Genomic DNA, 15,623 nt, shown 5'->3' on the forward strand with positions numbered 1-15,623 from the left:
AAGAAGCCTCGAGTTTAGTTCATTTCAACTCCTAATCATAGCATTACGGAGGATGCATTTGTTAGTGTTGTGTCCAAGAATAATGTATATACCCCTCCCCTACTTAAATTGAAATCTTTTGTAGAATAAAAGATAGTTTAAAAAGATTGATATCAAATAACATATAGGACTCGAGCTGTGCACATTATGTCCGGGAGTGCCACTACATCTCACAGCTTCCATGATCAAAGAGGTTGAATTTATCTCCGAGGAACAAAAATTTAGGGGAACGGAAATAGGAAACAAATTAACATTGTTCGCAAGGAAATATATTTACATTTACAAAGATTAAATAGTGACTTGTAAATGGAAAGGATCTCTGATGGCTAGAACTACACAACATAATTCAAGACTAGCTACAAAACTACTTTTTGACGTGTATATACATTGCCTCTACATAAAAGAAGTTACTTACAGAGACGTGGAGTTAAGGATTCCCAATACTTGTGACGAAAGGAACCAACCTTCTGTAGTCTCTCCTCTTTCCCAGTATACAGCTATCAAGAACCCGCCCAAGAATAAGTCGTGTGTTTTGCAGAGCCACCTCTCTCGGTGAGGGTCCTGATTCATTTGAAACCCCTGGCGCGAGGATGGAACCCGGTCCAGAAGTTGATGATACAATGCCATATTGTAAGGGCCCACTGCGAGCCTTGAACGATGTCTGAGGAGCAAGCATCTTATCCTCAACTCCACCATGTCCATTTTCAAAGGACCCTAGTTCGTGTGGGTGTGGACCTGTCATTGAACTACAACTCTGTAAAAGTGCTTCTAATACACTCAATGCCTCCCAGCATAACGTACTCTCCACCAACTGTGAGACTATTGCGTACATATGTGGACTTTGAGAAGCATCTACAGGAGTATGCTGGAGCAATGCCTTCAGCATTAGGAGTATTACGCGCTGGTATTCGACTGGTCCTTTCTCCAGCAGACGTAGTAGGTGACCAAAAGCCAATGCAGAGTGCTTTGGAAACCACTCGTTGCAAAGTAGAGGGGAGACACAAGCAAGAAGAATTTCGATACTTTTGATCTCACCTCGAGAGTATGCCATAAAAACAGTAGCTAATTCGTCCAATGATTTTGCTCGACACCAGATATGAATATTAGATGCAACTGAGCATGCTTTTTGATGCTGTTGCTGGAGTGGTGAAGCTGGCCCTGTCAGTGGATCCTTACTGAGCTGCAGGCAGAGCCATGGGAGTAAGCCTGTGATGTGCATCAGAAGTCTCGTTTCCGCATCCCCAAATATGGAATCACATGAGTGCACTGTAATCCGTGAAAGAACCTCTATTGAGACACCATGACTAACAGTTGACATCAGCCCTTTAAGAACAAGAGGCTGCACCCCTTCAAAAGTTGGAAGATTCCCAGTAGATGGAGGCAGCTCATAGCCCATTCTAGATTCAATCCGTTGGAAGTCTCCAATGTCGTTGTTAGTATCAAGTTCATCCCGAGGCATGCTTGAAAGGAGTACATTTTCAGTTGTTCTATCCCAGAAAGATAAACGATCAATCACACGGGAGAAGAGCTCAAGAACCTGGCAGTATACATGGACAAAATCTGTGTGCATCATAGCCACACATCCCCAGAAGAGTTGAGGATAGAGTATCACCTTTTCAGGCTCCATGTTCTCAACCATTACCTGCAAGGTCAACAGAATTTCCATAATGAACCCTAACACAGGGGGTACCGGATTTCCAAGACATCTATGCAGACAACGAAGGAGAGACACACAAGTATCACTTGTAACACTTGGCCGCAGTGCACGGTATATCTGGTGTGAGCGACAAGCAAGGTGTCGCGATGTACATTCCATAGCCCATTTCAGTGCCTCTGATCCCCAAGTCTCACGCAAATCACCTTGGAAGAAGATAGCATCTACCATGCTCTGAACCAGTGCAGAGAGAAGTGCCGCACTAGGAAGCTCTGTTCTCACAACAGACGGGTCTTCATTCTCCCACATCATGCTTCCGCGCTTTGACTGAACATACTTGATCAGGCTCACAACCTGTTGCTTGTTCTCTCCATCATTGTTTTCAACTTCATAAAGTTCCAAGTGTCGGCCCGCAAGTGAATATAATAGATTAACAAGCAATTGCTGGCAGTGTTCTAGAACAATGTCTTCTGAACTATCCATTGAAACAAAAGTGACATGAAAAAGCAGAGGCAAGTGCTCACGGAAATCTTCATCATTCTCATATGCAATTTCAGCGAGAAGGATCAATGCTATGTCAGCATGTGTAAGAGAATGCTGCTGATGACCCTGTAGTGCAGACTGTAGTTCTTTAGCACTGACCCCATGTGCAGCAACCCCAGAATGAAGCCCATCTTCACCAGAATTTGGCGTATCAATGAGATAGTCACCACTGTCCCTGGAGACATGCCGACTGCGGATAGTTCCAGTAGAACTTCTAACACCCATCAAAGGACCAGACATATTCACTAAAGCTGGAAGTAGCTGGCCTGATCGACCTGCATTTACTGGAACAATGTTCAACTCAGGAGGCATTGGACTTAAGGGGCCAGAGACACTTCGGCCAGTTACTCCAGCTGTTCTCCAGCTTAAGCTCCCACTAGCATTCCTGAGCGGACCATCAAGGGATCCACGAACAAGTAGGGGTGACATGTGTGGTTGGCTGTCCACAACAGAAGTAACTTGAGCCACAGGAGGCCCCTGAGAGAATTCCAATACAAAATTTCCACCGAAATCTCCCTTGGAACCTAGACCAACTGGCTCGATGCTGTCCTCTAGCATGCGCTGGGCTAATTGGTAGACAAGGTGATCAATAGTACGCTGAGGGCATATTCGTGCTAAGTACAAACTCACCCGCTTCGCAACTGAGAAATATGTGGCAAAAGCACCACTTATTTCCGCAGATGCATTAGAATCACAATCTTCAATTCCCTTTGTGATCAAGAAATCCAGAACAGGACTTATGTTCCTTGGTTTGCTAGCAATTGTGCTCCAGAGCTTTTCAATTTCATCTGGGAACTGATCCCCATGCCGCCATGTGACATAGTAAAGGCTTTTAAGAAGTCTATCACTCCAGCCCGAGTCTTTGAGTTTCCAGAAATTAAGGTTCTCAATCCACGGAGCCATGCACGTGAGAACCTGATGTTGAGCTATGATGTCAACTGCATCAAGTTGCCTTTGCATTATCTCCTCACAAAGGAGTTGACTCAATTCAGGGTGATCTTTTGCAAGTTTACAAGAAAGCTTGTACTGAAATTGTTGGTATGAATCGGGAAGATTTCCAACGACGGCTGCTCGATAGCTCCCCGACCCCTCAGTGCCATCTTCAGCCCATTCGCGGACAGAAAGAGTTTCAAGCATCTGAAGGGCATCATCACGGATTTGTCTACTAGGGTCCACCACCTTGTACAGAATTAAGCTTAAGAGTCTTTGGATTTCACATTTTGGTATATCTTGCCGCATATACACTTCTGCCAGCACACTGAAGTAACCATCAGCTATGGCAGCATCGGAGTAGTAGCACTGAAATAGAAAAGTAGCCAATTAGCCTCACTGGATAGAAACTTGGTCTCTCGTAAACAAAAATACAAAATCATACAAAAATAATAATTCCAACCAAAAGTGTACATAAGAGGTGATCAACACGAGCAAATCACAGAGGTCAAGCATACCACACAACGTGATTAGCTTGTAAAATGATGGATGGATGGAACAAGATATTTAGGAAGGTAGCTGCACTCTTTGTTCCTCAACTTTGTACAAATTCAGTCCTCATACATCATATCTACTCTTACAAAAAAATGGTAATTGTTCTTTCCATTTTGAAAAATTAAAGCTGTCTTGCATTGTAATAAGACAATGTGGCGATTGCAATGATTAAATAACCCAATGCCCCACTTTGTAGTCAATCAAAAGCTGTATTTAAAAATAAAAATGATACCAACTTTAAGGATGCTGACACAAACCAACACAGTCCATCAGTTATTCGTTGTAATAAAAGTATTCTAATAAGTCAAGCATCAATCAACCCTCGCTCAACCATATGATTCTTGCTTCACCATTATAATTCAACAATAAAAACCCTTCTACTTCAAGCATTCTTCGATTTTTAGCCTTAGCCTTTGTACATGCAAATTTTCCTTGAGACCACAAAAATCTTCACAAATTGTATGGATATAGACGCATCCTATCCAAAAATCTCTTTTCAATTTATAATCTTCAAAAGAGAACTCTGTTGTAAATTATAACAAGACACGAATGCATCATAGATGGTATAAAAGAATATATTTACCTGATCAATGCATGCGGGAAACAGGTCCAAATTTGTAAGCAGGAGATTCTTCAAAGCCAATTTTGCTAAAGAGACACGGCTGTGACCCCCTCTTTGCCTATCACGACCAGCAGTGCCTCGACTGCCTTCGACAGATTTAGAGTAAGATGGAGTTCTAGGATCAGCTGGTGAGTAACCAAAGGGAGCCCTGGGTGCAGGTTCAATAAAAAGACTATTTATCCAAGAAATGACCCTGCCACTCATTTTCCTAGCATTATCATCAAAGCAGGGCCCATACAAGAGTGAAGCCATAGCAGACATGGAAGCCCACTGGATTGCTTCAATTTGTTCACTAAGTTCTTTATCAAATAATATCTTGTCAACAGAATCTTTTGACCGAGCATGTTGAGAAGATTTGTAACGTTCTACCTCACGTCTATAATCGCTAACACCATCCTGGCCCCATGTTCCACCTGTATCATCAGACCAGGAGAGTAGAAGATCAAATAGTCGCTTTCTAGTTCTAAGGTCAAACTTCTCTGACCTTGACTCCACAAATTCTGGGGCTAGAGATCTCAGAACAGAAGCAAGTGAATAACGAAGAGGTTGCATTTCCTGGAAGCTCTCCATAGGTGCTGTCAAGATTTGTTTGGTTGTGTCATCAATGAACTTGAGATAATGCCGACGGAAAACTGATTTACGGGCCAGCATGCCCGGCCAGATTTTCTCCGCAACAGTACGATAAATATTTGAAATGTGAGTACGAAGCTCCTCACGGCGTGGCTTTTGGCTCTGTAAGTATGGAAGTCAGTTAGTCATCATAAGAAGAAACTTTAACAGAAAGCACCTAGTACTCTATGGGGAAAAATAAATGTACATCTTCTCGACATTACTTTGGTTTTTACCATAAGAATAGATGCAACAAACTTACTTGCCCTTCCTCAAAGGGACTTCACGTATATGAGTGCAAAACCATGCATGTATGACATATTCAACTACTCATTCAGCTTTAAAAATAAAAGTAGTTTCATTCAGGGGAAAATAAACTTATAAAATAGGATAAAAAATCACAACGGACAACTAAAAGTGACCAGGAAAATAATTGATAAATGACAGAGGTACCAAAGTGGTTTCTTTGATTGATATTCTAAACTGATGACAAGTGGGTTGCGCATTTTAACGTTTCAATCTTGTTCTCAATTACTTGTTTTCGTTGTGACATAATGAAACATTAAAGAAAAGTACTACTTCATCTTCTCTTGGTTAATGCTCCAATACCAGTGTTTTGATTCTTTTCCAACTCAAGCAATCAGTGGTTATTCTTGTAAGTATAAAATTTTGGCTCTGTAAGTATTATTTATTCTAATTAAGAAAATCCACAAAAAACCAAATGCCTCTCGAATCTCAAAATACAAAACGACATGACTTCACAATATCATTTAATAAAAGATAATGCCCTTTGATTAAATCATGGATAATACCTTCCACTTTGGCTTTCCCTCTGTCTCCAGGGAAACCTCATCAATAAAAGATGCAAGCTCACTGAACATTAATTCACAAGCTTCAAAATGCGAGTGGCCAAGAGCCATGGTGGCTGCATGCTGATTAGGATAACTGACAAACTTTAGTATATGTAGATAAACTTAATGCAGTTAGGTTTAAAAGCAGATAACTTACTAAAACACTTTAACAATTTACAACCATAAGAGAGGCCCAAAAAAGGGAAAGAAAGAAGGAAAGTTGAGGCAGAAAATTTGTCTAGAAAATGTGCTCACCACATGTGCTTCTGATCCAGATTTTATTGAAGGGAAAATAAGGTGATAAAGATCTTTGGCTTTTCCCGAGGCAGGACTTTCTCTGGGACCTGGCGGGCATGAACATAAGAACATGGCATACATTAGCCACTGATCCAATTTGTTGTCTGAATCTTGGGATGGATGAGCCTTTCCACCTAAATCAACTGGTGTGACATGAGCAAGACGTTGCAAAACCTCAACCCTGCCAGCCAAAATTTTGTTTACAGAACACATTCTAGAGTAGAAACTTCTAGCGTTGACTATTAAATCTCAGAGAGACATTAGAGGGCTCCATATTGAACAAGAACTCGTACAAGATCAAGCCAAAAAGTAACCAAGAATAGTGAATCATTAAAAAAAATGTATAATTGTCAAGAAAGCAATTTTGGGAGAGCATTAATTACCTTGCCTCCTGAACAGAACTTGGGCACAGCTCAGAAGCATACTTAACCAACTCACTGAGAGAACGTGCCCACCTGTTCTTATCGGGGCTTTCAAATATAATGGACTGAAGAGTAACATCTGGAGGGATTGTATCAGATTCTCGTTTCAAATCAAACGGACGCCCCGAATCCCAGTAACAATTTTGAACGATGTCATCCTGTAGTTTGCAAAAATCAAGTTTGACTTATCATCAAATCAATGCAGTTCGATGAGTCACTGAAAAGGAACAGCAGAGAAGGGAAAATAACATTAAAAGAACAATACCCCATGCTCCTCTAGGACATCTATAATAAATATTGGCTCAGCTTCATATTTAAGAGTATAATCTGGTTGGTCAAGTATTGCAAGGTCTTGAATGTCGTTCCGCAAGGCACGCACACAGCGTAATAACTCCAATGCGGTATGCCTAATTTGACTATCCACAGAACTAAGGAAGATCAAACCAACTGCATCTATCTCTGAAGCACGAAATTCAGCTACTTCACCCGACTGGTGAAATGATGGCTTCTTGAATCCATCAGTTCTTTGAACTGTATGCTTTTCATCGTGCACATCATTTTCCAAACGATCCTCAATCAAACAAGCTCTCCAAAAGCGCATAAGTTCCAACAAGCGCCCCAGTGATGTTTGTATAAGAAGTGGGAATTCATCAGGAAGCCGTAGGATGAAGTTAGCCATCCCTCGCATCACTGCAAAGCGACGATGAGGAAGATATCTAACTATCCTGTTCAGTACCTGAACTGCTTCTTCACGAACACCAGGATCAATACTAATTCCATGCTGAGGTATTATCTCGGTTATTTTATCACTTCTTCCAACTTCTTCGATCAAATATGGTATACACTTCAGGACTGAACGGAATAGATATCCTTGGGACTTCTCCTTTGTTACAGAATCTGGGAACAGAGCAATTCATTTTACTTTTTCCAATAAAAATGAAAGCTAGATATTTGAATATAGGAAAGAGAAGATCAAGTGATAAGTTTACAAACAACAACTAAAACAGGCAAACAACAACTAAAACAGGCAAACAACACCAAAAAAGGAGACCCAGACTATTTCTGTCAGTAGCGAGAAACAATTAAAACTAATACAAATTCACATGATTTGCTAATTGGAGGTTGTCGACTTCCGGAAGGAGAACAGTTTTATAGTGTGTGGTTGTTCGCTTACTTCACCCAAAATCATGTAAGTTTTTAAGATAAGTACAAAGAAATTTACGTTTATAGATTTATCAAAACTATGACTACTTCCTGCAGTTGATTCAAAGTCATTTCATGATGAATATTTTATATTTCACTCTTATATGGCAGTTCCGACAACATAATTTGGCATCAAGGAGTTCATTTTGCCATACATGCAGGCACCATGTACACCTTTACATCTAGAGTATATTATCAAGTAAAGCAGGCCCTCCTAGGTATGCACCACACTGAGGTCCTTAATCTTCAATGCCTTCAACACCCAATCTAACTTCTTCATACCAATAGGGTTCTTTTTTTTTCCCCCTTTCCAGTCAACTTTTTTCTCCTTTTTTGTAAGAAAATTTCCACCGAGGAGAAATTAAATTTCCAGTAAATTATACCAAAAGAAGGGGTCTTGAACCCCAATCAAAAGGAGGAAGGACTTCCTCCTTTTATTCTGATTTCTGACAGCATATGATAATGTATCTATTGTATTTTATGTCATTTGTATGTTTTATATGAATATAATATATTAAAATTTTGAAACCACTTAGGGTTAGCCTAGTGGTTAGTCAACAAGAGCCATGTAAATAATTAAGGGTTCAGAAGGAATGGTTGCAGATCATGGTGGTCACCTCTTTAAGATTTAATAATACTCCATATCTAAAATTACAGGGTCAGACGGTTGTCTTATGGGAAAAATCAAGGTGCGTGCAAGTTGGTTCGAACACTCATGACTATCAAAAATAATATACATTCAGTTCATATACTTAAAAAAAAGGTGTCTTTTGTCATATATTCTCTTCAATGTGTTATATGAACATGATAACACATTTTCTAATAGTTTGAACTTGGCTCTAAGAAAAATTTGACATAAAAAAATAAAGTTTGGTTTATTTTTTGTTAGGTTTTTGTGTCAAGGTGGAAGATTCCTTACATACATAATAGAGTTAATAAAATCGTATTTCACCAAATAAAAATATCAATTTTACTCATGCTTTATTTAGTCAGTTACTCAAAGACCTGAAGCATAACCATACTGAAGCCTTAAAAAATTTATAATAATACAACTATTACTACTACTAATAATAATAATACTAGATTCTACGCTTCATCCTTTTCTCATTCTACTATCTTCCATAAAGCTACAGCGCATGTAAAGCATTAGAAAACAATTTACCAATGTTGGTCCTTGAAGAAGTTAGAAGAGCCTGACTGTAGGTTCTATGACAAGACCTTAAAATCGATTCAATTGCTGCCTTCACCTTGGGAATATAGTGGCCAATATCATGACCTGCTAATACAACAAAGTTGATTAGGTTAAACAATATTATACGTTTAGACAAATTCAGAGGCTCTTAACTTGTTGGTTACCTCTAAATATCTCCAAACCAATGTGCTGGCCTGAAGGAGACGTAACAATGGCAAGGAGAGCACGAAGACCAATAACTTTTGCCTCACCAGAACTATCTTGTTTTAATAATTCCAACAACAAGTGGTTCATGGCAAAATCAAGATTGTGCTCTGCAATAGTCACGCAAAATTCAACTAGTTTATCGTGTTGAACATCTTGAGTAAGCAATCCCTTCTTTAGAACTGTAAGGAGTTGAGATGTCACACTGTCTAAGTAGTCCCATATACGATTTGGTGCCTGATTAGCTGCATGAACACTCAAGTAAAACCTCAAAACCCGATGAAGACAGTCCAAGGCCATAAATCGATGATTCTTGTCCTGCACAATTGAACTAGAGTTTCATAAATTTGAGTGATGGAAACAGGATGCCATATTCAGTCTCCACTTGAAGAAACTTCCCACATTGAACATTGAAAAAGACTAGAGGATCTTATTAGAATTAGTTGTAGTCATCATTCAGTTCCTTAGCTCAAACGTAAATGGAACTTACTCTAAGAAGCTTGTAGAGTTGCTCCATGTGGGGACTTAAGTTGTTGTGAAATATTTGAGGGTCACCAAGACAGAGTAGAAGAGTGACCAGTGGATAACCAACCTAGAACACAAAAAACAATGATGTAAAGCACAAGAGGAAAAGCAGACATGATGTTGGATATGAAGAAAAAAGTTAATATGAAAAATCCAAAAATAAAAAAAATGACGTCAAAGATATCTAGCCAACCCAAGTATTGCTCAGCTATTCCCAGAGACAACAATCTCATCAATTTTGGAAAATATTTTTTTATCCGCCAATTTTTTACAGTATCTGATTACTGTTAGAAATATCTTTACCTAATTAAGGCTGGCCAGTTCAAAAAAAGAAAAAAAGAAAGAAAGAATTCATGCCAAAGAGCCAAAACAGAAAAATCGAAAGACTCCAACCCAGATTTATAGATTTAATATATAAAATAAAATATTGAATTTCTCACAGGGAGGGGGCAAAACAGATCCCACTTACAGTAATGTGTTTGCTCTGTTTGTCCATCCAATGCATCAGCTGTGCTCGAATTCGTCCAACAGCTTCATACCATAAGGTAAGTGCACGTTCAACACCAGAAGGAGGCCATTGGCCTTTGCCGCCATCTGCCAGTGGAGCAAGAATGTTTGAAAGCATGTTGCAAAGTGCATGGTGAAGCTCGCTTTTGCGCTTATGTGGAGCACGATTGAGAGGGTTGGCTTTAGCCACAAAGGAGGCAGATGCATTCAGTCCACCCTCTGTCTTAACCTAAGAAATGGAGTTGACATTATGCTATTATCTTTATATGACTTTGCATAAGTAAAAGCTACATACATACCCCAAGCTTAAGGTAGCGCATCCCATTGATGATACTAAGAGTTTCACTTCGAGCAACACTGGTGTCAATCCTACGCGTATTGAGTTCCATGAAGAAGCGTTCAGTCACAGAACTAAACCTGCAAATAATAACACAACAAAGCATAAATGTTTTTAACCCTTTTTCATTAAAGTAACATGACAACATACATAAGTTCATGGAGAGAGAAGTGCAAAGCAAAACTCTTACATACTAATACTAAAATGTCAAAATAAAGCAAGCATCAGATGACATGCATGCTTGATCAACAAAAGCTTATGTAAACCTGATAATTACTTTTAAAATATAACAAGCAAAAAATCCAATTCAAACAATTTTCAAATGTGAAACACAGTTGTTTACCTGATGCGAGACAAAGCACCTAAAAGTTGTGCAACAAGATCCAAAAGAAGCCCCCGCAAATCAACTAACGACGGATATTCAACCTGGCTAACAACCCTGCAATGACATTTAATCGAACCTAAAATTTTGTTTGCTTTCAGTCACGAATACAAAAGGTATATAAGCACCAAGCAATTCTCCCTAGACAATCTGCCTATATCTGGACATCAAAGTCATTGTCTGATAATGACAATAGGCCATGCCTAAATAAAAAACGGGAATAATTCTAATAACAATACTTATAAGTCACTTGTAAAAAAAAAAATAATAATAATAATAACAACGTGCAAGCTGAATTTCAATGCAATCATCAGACTTTTTTAAAAAAATAAATAAATAACATGAAACACAAACTTTTCATTGATACTTGAAACGTTACAAGTTACCAAACTCCTATCCTCAGTATCGACACAATACTCAAAATAAAGCAACCACAACTCAAACATGATAAATCAATTTTTTTTATAAAAAAAAAAAAAGAAGAAGAAGAAGAAGAAGAAGACTTGCCACTTCAAATATGAAAAAAAAAAACAACAATAAGGAAAGGGAAAGTTTGAAGTCAGTCAAGTAATTACTAAATTCCCACAAAAAAAAGAAAACTGCACTGTACATTAACTATGCCAAAGCAACCTTACCTGTCAGCATTAATTAGCCAATCAAAAACGAAGTTTTCAAGCCCAGACCAAAGCTTCTCTACAATGATAAACCACTACCAATTAGCAACAGAAGTAGAAAAAAAAAATAAACAAATACAAATTCAATAGAACACTGTGCGAACCTGTAAGCCCTTCCTGTGGGCAGCACTCAACAAAGCGAATACATGCTGAGCAAAATATGCACTCAACTGCAAGCTAAGCCCCAAGCAAGAATATCATTATAACTTCAAATTAATAAAGCAAACTTCTCTGAACAAGGGATTTTAAAGCAACCATATCTAGAGAAAAAAAACAGCCTGGAATTCCCATTTGGAAACTTTACCTACCAATAAAAAATTAATATACTCTAAATTTAAAAGCATGCACAAGAGAGGAAAAAAAACTAACAGGAGAACGTTCTTCCATTATTTTTTTAAAAGAAAAGAAAATAAAAAATTCCCTACAAGCCCATCCCTGGGCAAGGTGCAAAAAAGGTTACAAAAAGATGAGGAGGAATGATTAGATGGTCCATCCCCAAGCCAAGCAAAAAATAATAATAATAATAATTAGAGAGTTTTTTCCCATCGTGTAAAGAAGTGAAGATCCGACAGTAACAAGAAAATAAGCCAAGGAAATACGTAGGGAAAAAGTATTCCCATTGAGAAAGAGTGTAAGAAACTGTAAAGTAATGAAACTAGAGAAGATAACAAAAATTATTTGGCTCCATTTGCTCAGTATGACATCAATTCATTAAAATTTTGAACCATTTAAGCTGATAAAAATACCAATTGACAAGAATCATCAATAAGTAATGGCAAACCACAATAACTAGAACTATTAGATACTATCTATTCACATTGCAATCATATAGCTTGCAAACCTTTCTTTGGAAAGTAGATGCGTCATTTGCACCCTTCGGTGATTCGCTGCAATAAGAGAAAAAGAGAAAATGTAATCAAACTATTAAAAAAAAAGAAAAATGTTTTTTTCTTCCTTACTTTTCTTTTATTTTATTTTATTTCTCTTTCTTTCTTTCTTTCTTTTTTTATTTTTTATTTTTTTTTCTTTCTTTTCTTGGGAATAAGAAGACTTCTTTGACTGCAGTATCTTAGCGCGGAAAGAAAATAAAATCTTAAATTGCTTGTGAACAAAAACTCTACGCATTAGCTCCATGTGAACATGCACACTCCCACCATTATACTCCCTCGTCATTATATATATTAGGAAATGGAAGGAATGTATTACTAAGATCAAAAAATAGCCTAGGGGCAGAGGGGGTGAGACATCCCATTTCCAAGAGATAGTGAAGCATAGCCTACCAATCTTGGAGCATAAAACCAAGGCTATAGTTACAAGAATTTCTTGTGTCTTACACACCAGAAAGAAGAGGTGAGTTGAGCATAGGTGCAAAAAAAAAAAAAAAAAAAAAAAAAAAAAAAAAAGAGTAGAGTTCAAAAGAAGTAGATTAGTCTCTAAAAAATTGTCTTTCCTTCCAAGTTTCCCACAAGAAGATTCTAGAGGCACATCTCCCTAAGATCTTTGCCTTTTCTTTTAAACTCCACTCATTCATAGCCTCCTGAATTCACGCCACAACCAAGGATGGAAGATAACTAGATAAGCCAAATTCCCTCCGAAGAATACTTCATCCCCTTGCAGTGTAAGAACAATGGAGGAAGAGGTGATCCGAGCTTTCTTCATTCTTCAGGCATAGGCTACACACTGCAGGGTCAAAATTCCAATTGCCTAATACTTCTGCATCCTCATCATAATACTTTTACCTCATTGAACTCTTCTTACACTCATACTCTCCCCTGATCTCTTTCTCCAATCTAGAAACACTAAATGTTCCCTCCCTCTCAGTCAACACACTTTGCTCCAACAATCTCTAACTCTTCACCTTGAATTGATCAGCTTGATGTGGATTTGGTTTTTCTTCACAACAAAATGGTTCCCCATTGGAAAAGAATTTAATATACTCTAGATGACAGCATCAAAAAATGGCCTCCTCAACAAATATGTTTCCCTAATCGCCCTTCCACTTCATTACATAAGGATTGAGGCCAAGATAGGCCCAGGGGCCACAACATTCTTTCATCCTTCTAAAGTTATGCGAGTCTGATGATGCATCACCTACTTAGGAACTAAGCTATAAGCACAAAGGGACAAAAGTATAAGAGAGTGAGTCACCCTGTCTAAAACTCTCGAATGAAGGATTTTTCCTCACGACTTATCACCAATGAACACAACAATAGAAAGAAAAAAAAAAACTTGAAATGCATCTCCACATCCATCTCCTATTTTCTCCAAAGCCTCTTTTCGCACTCAATCCTTAAAATAAATTTCTCCTTGCTGTTTCTCTACGTTAAAACTCTTGAGCCCACACAGTATCACAGTAATCACTACAAAACACTGGCCAAAATACAGTTTTGCTCTTCTACACGCTGCTTACCAACATCTTTGCCAATGAACTCTTTTAAATAATCACATTGCAAATTTATTTAACTATACCGCTGTTAGAAACTTATTTGGAATCCCAGTTGACTTGCTTATCCTCTTATTTTAGTTAAATTCTTCGGTAATACTGTACTTTCTATAAATTAGTAAGGAAAGCTGAGGCACCTTTCTCTCCATCGAAGAAGAGCCTCTAAAAGAGGCACAGGCGTGTGTCTCGCAACCATAGCCAAGGAATCCAGCACTTGCTCGTAGGCAGGGTCTGATGGTCGAAGATATTGTCCATCCTGCAAGTTGGAGACAGTCGAGTAAATAGAGTGGAGGATTGTTTACAAAATCGTACTAGACAACAAAAATGGACGTGAAAATTGGATTTCGCGATATGCAGCCATCAGAGTGCATAGGACAACGATAAAATTTGCTCACCAGGTCGAGCAAACACAAGAAATCCTTAAGTACTGGACAACTGGTACCCAGAAAAACAGAAAAGAATCTATAGAAGTACCAGAAAATACACGGAGTATACATCCTTGATTCATCTAGGAGGATGTTATAATTGCACCCAATATCAAGAAAACCTCAAATTGTAATACTAATCAAAGTCAAGACTTGTGGAAAAAATAATCACACATCCTCTAGTCTTCAAATTTCCAACAAAGCGACTATTGTAACTCTTTCTTCTTTTTTGGGGTGGGGGGCTAGCAAAGCTGCACATGACATTTTCTAGAGAGGAAACAATAGGAGGGGGAAGAGAAAACAAAAGCAAAACTGAACCTGAGCTTGTGCGGTTTCGATTCGACGCCGCGCGAGGGGGAGGAACCGCTGAAGCAAAGCATCAACTATTAGCTTAGCAGCACTTCCTGCTTTCCCGTCTTTGACCATGCTCACCATAATCACTTAGCTAGCATTAACTTCCAACCCCCTTTAGTGAAGCTCCAATGAATCTCCAATCGCAGTGACTCGCAGAGTCTGATCTTCCTTCCAACAGCTCAAGCTTGTAAGCAAAAACCCCTCTTGACAACTGACACGAAGGAGATCGCTGCTTGAGCACGCTCGTTTACCATAGGCAAAACCCCAGAAGTAAACCACCTAAAGCAGAAAGATCGGAGTAGAAATCCCTAGAAACCAGGCAATTCACATGAAAACGAAGAGAGAGAGAGAGATTGACTATGGTAGGAGGAAGGAGCTGGTTGAAGAAGAATCAATGGAGCTTTGTTATGGAGAGCATACAGGATCTGGCGGAAACTGTGCAAGAATTGGAGACGAAATTGCTTCATTTTCCGCAGAAATTCATTTCGATTGGGAATTGAAATTGACGCCTACCAGAATCAAGAAAGGTGGAATAACAGGGTGGATTAAGGCTATTTCTTGTTTCTAAAAAAATAAAAAAAGAAGGAAAGAAAATATTTTTGTTCATACAGACAACAAAAGTCGCGGATCACGTTCGGGTTTTTCCGATTCAACAACCGCTACTTCAAAACCCATTACACAAAAATATATAACTCTAAATATTATATATATTTATATATTTATTAATTTTATGCCTCTCTTATTTTTCTAGTAAGAATTTAATTTCTCATGTCTTAGTTAATAATATATATATTATTATTATTATTCCATTTATTAGGTTCAAATTGAAACTTAAAAAAAAAAAAAAAAAAAACC

The 15,623-nt window shown here is 38.3% G+C and overlaps 1 protein-coding gene across 2 annotated transcripts; it reads right to left on the minus strand.

The window, feature by feature from the left end:
• Positions 1–259: 259 nt before the first annotated feature.
• LOC111444861 (cell polarity protein mor2-like) lies at positions 260–15,390 on the minus strand. 2 transcript variants are annotated; one of them, XM_023082950.1, is made up of 17 exons: positions 14,733–15,390; positions 14,127–14,245; positions 12,388–12,433; positions 11,651–11,723; positions 11,508–11,565; positions 10,834–10,929; positions 10,453–10,570; positions 10,116–10,382; positions 9,612–9,713; positions 9,082–9,439; positions 8,888–9,001; positions 6,788–7,419; positions 6,484–6,680; positions 6,059–6,281; positions 5,765–5,884; positions 4,305–5,075; positions 260–3,535 (listed from the first exon to the last, which is right to left on the minus strand). In XM_023082950.1, exons 1-17 carry the CDS (start codon positions 14,847–14,849, stop codon positions 467–469), a joined length of 6,480 nt encoding a protein of 2,159 aa, XP_022938718.1. In that variant the 5' UTR covers positions 14,850–15,390; the 3' UTR covers positions 260–466. The 2 variants fall into 2 exon arrangements, with proteins under 2 accessions (XP_022938718.1, XP_022938719.1); XM_023082951.1 differs by lacking the exons at positions 10,116–10,382; positions 10,453–10,570; positions 10,834–10,929; ... (3 more) ...; positions 14,127–14,245; positions 14,733–15,390 and having other exon boundaries at positions 9,082–9,452; positions 9,612–9,704.
• Between the last annotated feature and the right edge of the window lie 233 nt (positions 15,391–15,623).

Source organism: Cucurbita moschata, unplaced genomic scaffold (genome assembly GCF_002738365.1).
Source record: "Cucurbita moschata cultivar Rifu unplaced genomic scaffold, Cmos_1.0 Cmo_Scf00007, whole genome shotgun sequence".
NCBI lineage: Eukaryota > Viridiplantae > Streptophyta > Magnoliopsida > Cucurbitales > Cucurbitaceae > Cucurbita > Cucurbita moschata.